Consider the following 13,065-nt stretch of genomic DNA (forward strand, 5'->3'; position numbering starts at 1 on the left):
TTACTTGGCTCGGTATGTACTCATATGGTATCTGAAAAACTACACTTGTATGCTATAAAACTTCTTACAGAATAAACTTCAGTATGCAGTTGCAGTTGCAAACTTGGCTCTTGCTGCTCTGCATCCCCTGTGTCCTGGTTTTGTGTGTGCCTCTACCCCGGGCCCCGAGTGCAGCAGACACTCACACTCTGTGAATTTTATTTTTAAGTAAATGAATCAGACAGTAAGTTATATTTCAGAAAAGCCAGCAATCTCTACTTAATGATACATGGACAAACAATTTGGAGGACTATTTACAGTGCAACAGATAATAATGAATGAACAGAGAAAGGAAGGAAAGGAGGGATTTGAGAGAGAGGTAAATAAAAAAGGGGTATAAGAACATCAAATGGAAGCAAGAAGGAATAAAAGTATTGAATGGAAAAGAAAAAAGAAAAAGAATAGAGAAAGCAAGCAAAGAAAGAATGAAAAAAGAAAACCAGAATATGGTAGGGAGGAGGAGAGTGAAAAAGAGACACAACAGATGAGTGGAAGAAAAGGAAGAAAGCGTCCAGTGTGATCCTATTTACTATATAACAAGCCTCAAAACTTCTAGGTGAGAGTTTGATGGGAAAGACATTCTTCCTGTTGCTCTGTTCAACTTTTCCTCTTAGGATAAAAGAGACAGGATTGTTGACATTCTGTATCAGACTCTGCAGAGTTTCCTTTGAGATATTTTAGAATTTGACAAAGAAAAGGTTAGAGAGCTTTCCAAACAAGTGAGACAAATTATATCCATGTAAAAGGCAAGCTACCAACCCTCAGCACAGGAGACCATGAAGATAGCAGATGTGCCAGAGACCTTCCAGTGCCAGTTCCTTGACACAGTCAGAACTGGTAGCAGATAGCTGCAAAGCAGGGACCACATAGGATGGGTGTGCGGCCTCCCTCTACTCTCTATACTCATCATAGCTTTCCAGATATTTAATGCGCCATCGATAAAGGATGGCTGGGGACCTGAAGGATCAGAACTGAAAGTAGTTAAGGAATCAGAGCCCAGGATAAAAGGCACTCCTTCAGGGTTGAAAGGGGAAGTAGAAGCCACCACAGAGATTTACATCAGTCCCCTACCTTTTGTGTGGCGATGTTCACCCACCAGAAAGGGAGGGGAGCGCTGCACAAACCTCAGCACGTGGGAAAACATCAGGCGAAGGCCCTGTGTGTGCCGGACTGGCTCTAGATGGAGATATTATAAATGTGGGTCCTGTTGTCCAGCAGACAAGTAAACAATTCTGTGAAAAATTATACCTAATCAAGAACCTCTAGTGACTGATCTTTTTGCTTCCTGTTATGTGCTTTAGAAAAGTTGATTTCCTGCTAGGATTGTGGCCAGATGGTCGGTCAACCATGTCTGAATCTGTAAACAAAATAGAAACCTCATTGTATCTAAACGGAAACTGTTTAACCTGCCAAGTTTCATATGTAATTGCAAAAGTATATAGTAAAGCAAAGAACATTTCTCTGGGTCAAAGGAGCCTTGCTTTCCTGCCCTCCAGAAGGACCTCTGGTGTCTGTGTTGTCTCATCACCTGCGTCGTTCCGTCCTGCAGGAATCTCCTAGATCTGCTGCCCCTGGACTGCGGCACAGATAAAATGAAGAGATAGGTGAAGACAATGAGGACTAAGCAACTGATGACACCACAAGCATGATGAGTAGGATTTCTGCTCTGTACAGGGCCCCTCCTGATGGAAATTGTGGCAGGGAAAATCTTGGATAACATTAGCCTCACACAAGCCAGCATGGAAACACACCACTGTCAACATACTTCCTATAACTGAACATATCCCAGGACAAAGCCATAAGGTAGACACTGTCACAGAGGCTAAAATGTGTATTGTAACAGTCACTGATGCAAGGCTGCTCCATTTTCTTCCTGCAGAGTGAACAGGGAGAAGAAAAACAATACAACAGCTGATTGAGTAGAGCCCAAATGATAGACTTTATGCAAAAGACTTCCCAGCCCAGGATTTCTCCAAAGACATTGATTTGATCCAACTGGTTGGATCACTGTATTGAAGCGGGATTTGTCCCCAGCTTTGCAGAGCTGCCTGTGTCTATGTACTAGACACATATACCACTAAAGATTATTAAAACCAATTTTAAAAATTATTATAGCCTGGCAAGCATGAGGTCTTGAGTTCAATTCCCAGTACTTAAAAAAAAAAAAAGTTATGCCAATTTTATCGAAAAAAATTTTAAAGTCTGAAAGTTTTCCAAAAAGACAATATATACAAATAAAACTGAAGAATATAATATAAATATTGGGAAAAAATGTACAGAATTGGATTTGATGATGCACTCTCCTACAGATTGATTAAATTATATGCTTAATACAACTGTATCTGTAATACCAATAAAGCAATATAAATCTGAAAAACATCTATGTGATTCTCTTCTAAAAAACAAAAGACACTCATTTTTTTGAAATCCCAAACAAAAAAATAGATGTTCTCTCATATTATTTTGAAAATACTATACAGTTACAGTCATTTAAGCCTCAAATTCAGACAACATAAATACACACTAAACTTAAAAGAAGTATCAATAAATACTTTTCCTTTAAACAAATTGAGATTTGATAAGGCTGTAAGTACAAATCAGGAATAAGGTGTAATGCATCATTATACATGCTATATGAAACTTATTTTTGCAATAAACTTTTAAAGTTACACTCTCCATAGATTCAAGAAAAAAAATAAAATATGAACCTATAATATGGAAGAAAGTATAAGAAAATGACTTGCTGAGCTAAGAATGAGTAAATCCTTGGAAATAAAATTGTGAAGCTACAATTCTTAAGGTGACTTGGAAAAGATACAAAAGGTAATAGGAAGGAATTCTGTTCAGCAAAGAAAATTCTCAAAGAAATCAAAATGCAGATGGAAAAATCACAAGAAGGTATTTTGCTTCTCCACCAGTGGTAATCCCTACAAAAACAACAACACAAGGAATGCTCACCAGAAATATGAGAACTTGACATGGCAGATAATTTAGAGGAGCTCTCCCACAGGAAATGGAAAAAGAATGCCTAAAGGGGCTGGGGATTTAGCTCAGCGGCAAAGCGCAACGTTGTGAGTTCGGTTCCCGGTACCGGAGAAACCCCCCCTCCAAAAAAAAGAATGCCTAAAAATAAGAGGCATAAAAGACAGAAAAAAAAATGAACAGAAGCAAATGAATGTCACTAGGAATCCATGAAACTTACCAAATTAGGAAAAGGTAAAGAGCTAATGCTTATGAGAAACAGAAACTATAGCCCACTGGTTGTAGCTGTAATGTGGACGGTGTATGATAAGATTTTAAACAACACACACTCTGCACCAGCAAAGAAGCTCCTGAGCACCATGGGGATTGTCTCAAATCTGCTTCTGGGACAGCAAGTAAGAGAATGTTCCTTAGTGCATTTATATCAGTGACAGAATTAGACAAGCCTGCTCTCCTTTATCTGTGGAAAGGCAAATGAAATGCTATACACACAAACAATGGAGACCCTGACAGGAACTACATGTACATGGAGCAGTACAAATAAAGCTGGAAAATAATATTGGATGAATTAATTAAAATACAGTATGAACTCTCTGTCATAGTATTTGGGCATTAAAAATACATGTAAATGAGATTAGGGTATAGCTCAGTGCTAGTGCACATATACAATGCTCATCAATACCTAGGGTCGATAGCCAACATAAAAAATGTATGTGAAGCCATCAAGTGTAATATAGTAGTGATAAGCAGGGGTATAATGTAGAGAGAAAACACACCTACAAGAGGTTTGCCAAGCACAGCATGAGTGATATTTGGGGCCAAGGTTTCTTTCTAATAACAGCGACCCTGTTTGTTATGTGACATTGTTAAAATCCTTGACCTCCATCCCTAAGATGCTACAAAATATTTTATGCTCTATGTTATAATTACAAGAAAAACACTGAAACACATTTACATGTTTTCTGATGTGCACAACTGCCATTAGGTTAAAACCACAGACTTAGTAGGTGCAATGAATACACAAGCTCCTGAATAATAAGGTATGAGAATGGGCAAAAAGCCCAAGACCTGTCAAACCTCTAGCCCTACACTCTAAAACCAACTCAGTGATTCTCTACAAAGTACTCTGTCTGTTCTTGCACATGCTCTCCTTGTCCTCACCACTACATTTTAGACATAAACAGTGTAATAACCAGAACAGGGCCCACTGCTTCACACTGTATGATGACAGCCACAGAGAGACACAAACAGACTGAAAGTGCTTTGAACTGAAGCTCTCTGTGTTTTATTCCCATGGGCATCTCCAGGATACCAGTATGGAAGGTCCGTCTATAGCATGTGAGCATACTAAGAGAACTATGGGAGATTTAGGGATTCCAGTCAATTGGAACTTGTGCAACATATGCCAAAGGCTCATGGTCATCTCCTTATCCACAGACATATAAACCACTGCAAAGATAAGTCTTCGAATTAACCATAGTGGACAAACATGCCTTCAGCTCTTTAATGTCAAGGAAATGGAAGTACAATTACATGAATGGGCAAACTGGGATAGAAAGGCCAATGTTTACCCAAGGTTAAAACAGTTAGAAAGGGTTCCAAAATCAGCATAATTAGAAAGTCGGAATGGAAGTGCTTTCTTGTTATCCTTGCATATGCTTGATGGTTTGTGCTCCAACCGCTCAGGTCTGTGTCTGCTCAGTGAAAATCTCTATTCTATGCCCTACGTTATGGTGATGCAAGCCAGACAGTATGATGACATCAAGGCACCATTCTGTAATAAAAATAATAACAACAACCAAATCAAACCAAAGCAAAGAAACAAAAATTAAAATCGAGAGTAGTGTTCCCTTTTCCAAATACTCATACTGTTCTCTTCATCCAGCTGCTCTAGGAAACCTGATAAATACAACTCTCAATAATGAAAACAATCTGAAGAGTTACGTTGTACTGCAGATTTTTTTAAGAGATGAAGTAGACACACTACTAGAGTTAGAAAGGAAAAATATCACAATCAACCCAAAGGAATTTCAAAAGTATGTGTGTTGAAAATGTACAGAATATGCTGTCGAGAGCCGTGGAAGCTGGAAAGTAATTACAGGTGCAGGACGAAGCCAGCCTGAGAACATGGGAGCTCCTTGAAACACGTAAACAAGTCGTTGTAGCTTGTTAACTGAGTGCTGGACAGCGAGGCAAAAATTAAACCAACTTCTTGGTATAAATAAACGCTCTACCATTCTTGAAGAGTTCCCCTTCTCCGCTGAGAGAGAAGACCTCCACCTGATCCCAGCTTTTGTCTCTTGTTTATGTTTTCCTCATTCTTGCCACCGTTCCTTCCCAGGGTACAGCAAGAACCCAACAGATCCCTACAATATGCCTATTCTCACAAGAATTACTGTAAGCCTTGGATCTTTAAAAATTTCTCAATATACATGCTTGATCTGTGTTTGGTGACATACATGTAACACAATACAAAATCATAATAAAATACTAAATATCTCATGCACTTTACTGAATACAGTGCACAACAAATCACTGCTTGTTCACCATTGGTGTCCTGTTGCTGACAGAGGAGTGATTTTTTACTGCTGTCCACCATCATGAGCAACTACTGTACCATAAATCGTAGTGTACAAAAAAGAATAAAATTTTAAAAAACTCAAACTAAAGGTTCCATTAAATGATTTTCTTTTTATTCTTCAATATTGGAGATTTATCACAGGACCTAGGACATGATAAACGAGTTACTGTTCAGTGGCAGTAAATCACAGAATTTCCATTTCATATTGAAAAAGAATCTTGCTCAATTGTCCAGGCTGGGTGCTGAAACACTTCCTGTCTCAGGCTCCCAAGTGCCTGAGAGTAAAAGGGTGAAAAACCATGTCTCACTGATTTTCCTTTTACCCAAGCACTGAAATCTTGGTAAATCATGATCAATAAAGAACCTCAGTCTTAAACTGGCATAATGGCACATGCATGTCATCCCAACAGTCAGTGAGGTACACAAACTATTAAAAGATCACACCACCCTAGGCACCTTATTAAGGCACGATCTCAAAATTAAAAATTGGAGAGTATACAGCCCAGCGCAAATTTCCAGAGTTCAGTTTCTCTACAATGAAAACATCAAGCACACCTTGAAATCTTCCATGTCCTAGGGAAACTGCTTTCATTCTACTTCAGTAATAGTGTCCAGAAAATCTTTTAACCTACATTAAGGCCAGACAATTTTCTAATTTCCGATGCTGCCTTAAAAATGATTACATGAACTGATCACTGATAACAGAAGACGTATTTATCTATTACTAAGTTCTATTCCTTTCTTCAAATCTGTGACACTTGGCCAACTCAAAGATGAAGCAAGTACACAATTCTTCCTTCGTGCTTACCCTAAGAACAATTTAACTTTTAGAGGAAATCTTCTATGTTGTAATTCCTACTATTGCCATCCTTCATCATACCAATGTTCACAACCTTTCCACTCTCCTTTGATACATCCTAAGCAGAACACTCTTCATGCCTAACTATTGATGTCCCTGCCCAATTTCTGTTTGGAACTTCTCCTTCACACAGTACTAGTTTTAAAGTCTATCTCAGAGACCATTTCAGTATTTCAAAAAAATCTATAATCAGGCCAAGCTGTATAGCAATTAATTCAGAGATGACACCCCCTTTCCTTTCCACTCATACAGATATCACATGTGTATATCCAGCAAATGCTCAAATTCAGGCCTTTTTCAGAGAGGATTTAACAGGCAGCCCATTCTGGAAGTTGTCCTTAGTAGGTAGACTTTACCCCGCACTTGCTAGTACTTTAACATCTGCTCCATTTTTCTCAGAATTCTGAACTCTCTGGCAGTTCTCACATAAATAGTCTAATTGTGAGTAGGAGTGTCACCTAAATAAGTAAGATTAGAAATTTCTTTTACACTGCTCTGCATGGAACATAGGAGTTCACTGCATATTTGGCAAGTACTCCACCATGGAGTCACATCACCACACTTCTTTAAATTCGCAGGTCTTTCGTCAACACCTATCATGAGTTTGGATATGAGGACATACTGGAAGTTAAGGAGATCACCATAAATATTTTTAAAAGCAGAAATTTGGGGACAGGAGTTGTGGCTATAAGTCCCCGCATCTCAGATATTTATAAACTTCAGATGCTTCAGATCTGCCTCTGGTAGAAATGAGAACAGGGACCTAGCTCACTACCGCGGCACCCAGCTCCGTATCACATCTGCCTCAAGATCTCCCCAAGCCCCTTTCTCTGCCCAGACTGGTGGAGGTGTGAGGACAGCAGGAGGTTTCAAAGATGGCACGGTAGGCTGGTGGTGTCACAGTGGGGAGAGGGTCCTAGGGACCCAGAACTACCTTTGCCTCAGCTAGGGGCTAAAGGCACAGAGGATAACTCACTGGATGACCTCGGGGTCTGAATCTAAATAGCTAGTTCTAACCACTTCTAACAGGTGTCACCAGATTCCACCTCATTTCAGGGCTCCCATCCCACAACGTCACCATTACGTGGCTTCAGGGTCTCCCAGGTTCTTTCCAAAGCAGTCCACAGCAAATAGAAGTCACAAAACACGGTCTAGCAAGCACTCTGATGTCAGTATCTTCTTCAGGATTTGCAAATAACGCCATGACACCGGAAGATACCGCCTACCTTGGCCCACTTGATTGGACAGTTCATATAGCCCGCCCCTCGATCACTGATTGGCTCCTCCTGTATTGCCCTCCCTTCAAGCCAAGACGAAGGAGGAAAACAAACCTCTACGTGCGAGAGTGGATCCCAAAAGAAAGACTGTAGCGCAGAGACTTCTGGCGGAGGCCGCTTTCTACCCTGCTGACCTCACCTCGCCTGAGGGATACTTGCAGTGAAGGGCTTTATCCCTGCCTTTTCAGTGTTGCTCCTATTTTCTTAAAGGATTCAACGGGCTCTTCTGTAATGGGTTACAAATGTGTTCAGAAGGTTTCAGGTTAGTATTCTAGGGAAGAATCAATCTCCTGATGTCATAAAACACCCTGAGCCCAGGCCAGGACACAGTGGAATAGAGGGAGAGCAGACTGTTTGAGAGGTCGATATTTTAGAGTGATGCAGCAGGCTTCATTCTCAATATTTTCACACTTATCTCTCTCCATCTGTTCCTTTTCATCCTAGAAAATTAATATGTGCCCACAAAAGAAGCACAATTACTGTGTAAATGAAGAAATTAGAGTTAAATGATAGCAAAAGTATGCAAAAAAGTAAAGAGGAAAGCTTAGCAAACATGTCAACTCTTCCATACAAGCTTGCTACTCATCCAGGGTCATACAAAACCTGAATTCTGAAAGTAAGCATATTGTCAAACATGAGGGTTACAATTCTTGCTGAAATGGAGCCACATTGCTTATCCAATAAACCATTTCCTTATGATGAGGCAGGGACATGCCTTATAGTTCCCTGCTCACAGATTGAAACTCTGCCTCTTCAGTATTTTAATATTCCTGGAAGAAATATATTGCCTGAACCATGTGATACACTTGTTAACCACTTGTTTGTCTTGAGAGATACATAGAATAAGAGTAAAATACACTTCTAGGTGTGTTTTATAGAGTCACGTGAGTTTGATCTGATGGACCAACTCTGGTCCCTGGATCCTTCTTCTCAGGCTCCTTGACTGCTCTCTGATTCCTTGATCTCATAAAGAAGTTACATTTTCTTCTTCACTTCTGTTTGCCAAGATATTTCTGCATTGGAAACAGTCAAACCCTGACTGCAGCTTCTGAAACAATGAGACAAAATAAATATATTTTTTTAAAATTCTGTGTGTCAGCTATTTTGTACCATTAACTAAGTAAAGAAATAAATACCTACTACAGTTGTTAGGTGCATGTCCTAAATAAACTTTCAAATGCATCAATTCATTCTTCAAGTAATTATATAAATGAATTTGTTTTATGACTGCTCTTCAGATTTCTATGTGTACATATTTCAGTCTGAGTTCAGATTTCTATATGTACATATTTCAGTCTGAGTCCAGATTCTCTGCATATCAAAAAACTTCTTTCTTCTATAATCCATTCTCCTTCATGAAGGCCAAACTACCTCAATGAAGACAGGTATCTGGTGATGAATTCATGCTTAAAACAAACCCACTGCTATAAAGAACTGGATTCAAGTTACACAGTATTTAACAAGGAGGACTGATGGAGGACTCCTTTATTAGCCACCAATTTCACTTGTAAGTGTTGACTTAGAAGAACTTATGAAGAATACTCACAATGATGTGAAGAAGTGTATGATAATGCTTTCTGGGAAATCACCCTTACAGCTGTGAATATGCTGACACAAGGTAGCATGACATTTCCATCTACAGGTACCCAAAAATGTACATGCTGCTTTTTCTATCTTAAAATTGACTATATAATTGCATGAGTCACACGTGAACATCATTCAGGTCTCATTCAAACATTGTCACTTTCAGAAGGCTTCTCTCACTCTCTGACATACTCTTTCAACTTTACTGAAGATTGATGGACCTCTTTCGTAAATCATCACACTTTATTCCGAGCTGCTGTGTTCAACAGAAAAGAATTTCTCAGTCTGAGATATCAGAAGCTGAGGAGAGAAGAGCTTTGTTCTTGGTCAGTGTTGTTTCTCAGCATACATAATATTTTCACACCAAATGAGAATGAAACTCACAATGGCAATAATAAGGGAAAATTCAAAGTATAAGATGCTGTGAGAACATGAAAAAAGGCAGTGTGAAACTTACTAGTTCAATAAAGGAAGCAACATTTTACCAGGAGTAGTTAGAATAGCAAGAAGGAGTTACCCAGAAAATGGTAAAATAGAACTGATGGCAGAAAAAGTAGTTTGAAGCAAAGGCATGTGAGTGTGCTGAGCATAGAGAGATGGCATTGATAAACAGTGTCTGAGTGTAAATCACAAAGGAGGAGAAAGGCTCTGAGAAATTTATCACTCTTGTGTCTATAGAAATTCAGTAATATGTTCCAGCACCATTTAGGTTCAAGTCAGATTCTAGGTGAAATAAGGAGGACCTTTACTTGAATTTCCTTATATTTCAGATAAGTCTATGCTGCTGCACTAATGGATTTTGGGGGAACCAAAATGGACCTTATACATATTTCCTCACATCCACAAAATCTGTAAAAGACCTTAGAGTGTTCCAAAGTATTTGTCAAAAAAATGACTACCTCTGTGAGTGCATCCTTTACTATACTTCAGGTGCACAGAGGCCAGACAGCGGAGATCCAAAGGCTCACGTTCAGATAACGGGAAACATCGTGGAGGCTCTGAACATACCTACTTCTTGCTCATGCAATAAAAAATGTAACGAGTTGATATTGGTGGAGAATCGATACACAATCTTCAAACCAAGTTTTGCTGGTTTTCCCTGGGCTTCTCTCTGTGTGAAAAGAGATATGTAACATTAGGTGAAGAAAGAACTTTCCCATGATTCAACAGTGACACAACTTATCATTTCCCATCTGTTGTAGTTATGGTTTGTGAGGGAATAGACTTAATATAGAACACATAATTTATAAGATTATATTATAATCGTCACCAAAAAAGTCAAATGCAGAAGAATGTGGGAAATCTGTCTACATACTAAAGACACAAAGAATCTAGCTAAGACCCTAGATCCCATAGCACTTTCTCACAAGAGTTCTGCTGAAGAACTACAGCCTATGGCAATGTCCTCCATGAGTCTAGCTGGAGGACTAGAGCCATGACAATGTCTCACACAGGTCTGTATCAAGGATCTGCTTTGAGAAGGCCCAAAGGTCAGTGGTGGAAGCTGAACATCTGCAGCACTGTGGTGAAGGATCTGTGCTACTACGTTGAGGGACCTGCATTGGAGCCAGAAACTGACACTCAAGGTAAGGGCCAGAGGTACCCAAAAAAAACCAGCAGCCATCCACAGAAAAAACAAGGACCAAAGCTCCTTTGATGATAACTTCTAAAGTCATATCAGAAAAACCAGTGGGACAAGCTTCTCCAGCAACAGCACACCATCTTCCTCTTCAGTTCTCCTTCTATGCTGTTGGCAACAATCCTCAGATGGATCTTCCACACCCAAAACCATGCTGACTCTGATCAACTCAGTGTCCCAAGTTGATCATTACTTTATCAACCACACCACTAACGCAGGAATTTGGTTCTTTAGGCACTTAAATCTGAAAAGGACCTTATATCATCTCACACATTGGAGTAGTCATCTGGTCAACCTCATATAAATAACAGAAAAAGAACTGAGGCTCCTTCTGATGAAATGGTCAGGAACAGATATCTTCAATAAAGTAGTCTTTACATCTGCCTTGACAAACCTCTGAGTGGGTACAACTTTGTGCGCTGTTTACTGTCTCTGTGTGCACCTCGGTCTCCTTAACTGTTTTCATCAGCCTGAATCTGTATATAGCTTTGTCCACTTGAGCAGTGATGTCTCTGCTGTGCTTCAGTTTTCACACTGTGGAATATCCAGGATATGAACACATCAATGCAGATGTACACAGGGCATGTAGCATGTCTTCCTTCTGTTACATGAAAACATTTTCTTCCTTATATTGTCCATTCTTCACATCTTTGATACAGCACTCAAGTATTCATCCTACAATATCCATTGTTCCAGGACCTTAGACAGCTTTTATGGGTAGAAGAGATGAGTCACGTCCTTTCCTTACATTTTAATATTTCATTCCAAGGCAGATGAACATAGATCAAGGCAACTCACAATGAGGGGGCCATAATGAAGTTGGGAGTAGACTGTGGATATGAGAAAGTTAGATGGTAAATGATTTCCGTTGGAAAACACATGGATCCAGACAGCAACAGCAGACCACAGGGCAGGACTCAAGTGTCATGAGATCTCAGCTGAGACAGGCCAACAGGGGCAGAGGAGAGTAGTATTCCACACAAATGCTTTAGTAAAAAGAGGACTGAGAGACATGTTAAGGGTCATAGAATTGAGTTCAGTCCTCGTCTTCCCAGGTATGCTCTACATGATATTATACTCCCTGAAATATTATTCTATAAAGTGACTGTTATGATTTGTGTCTGGATGGCCCCAGAAAACCTCATGCAGTCATGGGGCAGGCTTCTAGAGTTTATGATTGATTCATGGTCCAATGTTGAGACTATGGGTGTAAGTGCTGCACCCATCCTGGGGTGGATAGTTTGCATGCAGTGTAAGGGAGGGAAAGATGCTGCTTGCCACTCCTCCCCTAGTGCTCTTTTTGCTTTTGCTATCTCCCACCAGCCATGAACTGTTGCTTTCTGTCACATGTCACTCTGCCTTGGAGCCAGCCGAGTATGGACTGAACCCTCCACAAACTGTGAGCTAAGTAAACCTTTCCTTCTTTAATTTTGGATGTCAGGTATTTTGTCTCAGCAACGAGAGAAAAGTAACCAAAACAGTGACTTATGGCTACCAAAGTCTTAGTAACAATACCACAAGAAACAAAGCTGAATTTGCTTTCTATTCACTTTCGATATCATTGCACTTCAGAGTGCCTAAAAGCTCTGCAGAGCCTCTCAGTAGACAACCCATTTGATAATGAGTAGAACACTGCTACCCAGTCTACCTTGGGTCTTTCACTCAGCAAATTCACCATTGCTATGAAGCATGATTTTGTGTTGTGTGATGAGAATGTTATTTTAATGAGTAAAAGTGATACATAGCAGAAGATTGGACCTTATCCAGGCCATTGCCAATAAAGTAATATAAAGGCCTCGAGTTTATCTTCCTTTACAGTTAATTCTCCATTGTACAAAAATACCACATCTTTTTTGAAAGATTTTATTTTAAAGGAAAAAAAACCAAAATAGAAACAACAAACACAAAAACAAAACAACACAAAAACAATAATGATACAGGATTTCAAAACAAGATGATAAAAAAATTAACAGTGGTTGTTATATTACATATTGTTATCTTCAACAAAGTTGCTCAGATTACCAAATGTAGGAATGCAAGATCCATCAAACAATTAAACATTAACTGTTCCTTTCAATAAATCACTAGAAATTAGTCATACAAT

General features: G+C 39.4%; 2 protein-coding genes across 3 annotated transcripts in view; both read right to left on the minus strand.

The window, feature by feature from the left end:
- Positions 1-7,785, minus strand: part of LOC106147348 (zinc finger protein 709-like) — a 78,186-nt gene extending 70,401 nt beyond the window's left edge. Inside the window, exon 1 of one of the 2 annotated variants that reach the window (XM_013508398.1) lies at positions 7,546-7,785. Coding sequence is in view for 1 of the 2 variants with exons in the window: in XM_013508397.1 (XP_013363851.1) it covers positions 7,540-7,542 (3 nt within the window). In the remaining variant the exon portion in view is untranslated. Of the gene's footprint in view, positions 1-7,539 lie in introns of both variants that reach the window. The other variant, XM_013508397.1, reaches the window with a different exon arrangement.
- The window catches only part of LOC102028899 (zinc finger protein 136-like), a 27,024-nt gene extending 19,169 nt beyond the window's left edge, over positions 1-7,855 (minus strand). The window contains exon 1 of the mRNA XM_013508413.1: positions 7,793-7,855. The gene's annotated coding sequence lies outside the window, so the exon portion shown is untranslated. The remainder of the gene's footprint in view (positions 1-7,792) is intronic.
- Positions 7,856-13,065: the final 5,210 nt, after the last annotated feature.

This window comes from Chinchilla lanigera, unplaced genomic scaffold (assembly GCF_000276665.1).
Source record: "Chinchilla lanigera isolate Chin_1 unplaced genomic scaffold, ChiLan1.0 scaffold00145, whole genome shotgun sequence".
Classification (NCBI taxonomy): Eukaryota; Metazoa; Chordata; class Mammalia; order Rodentia; family Chinchillidae; genus Chinchilla; species Chinchilla lanigera.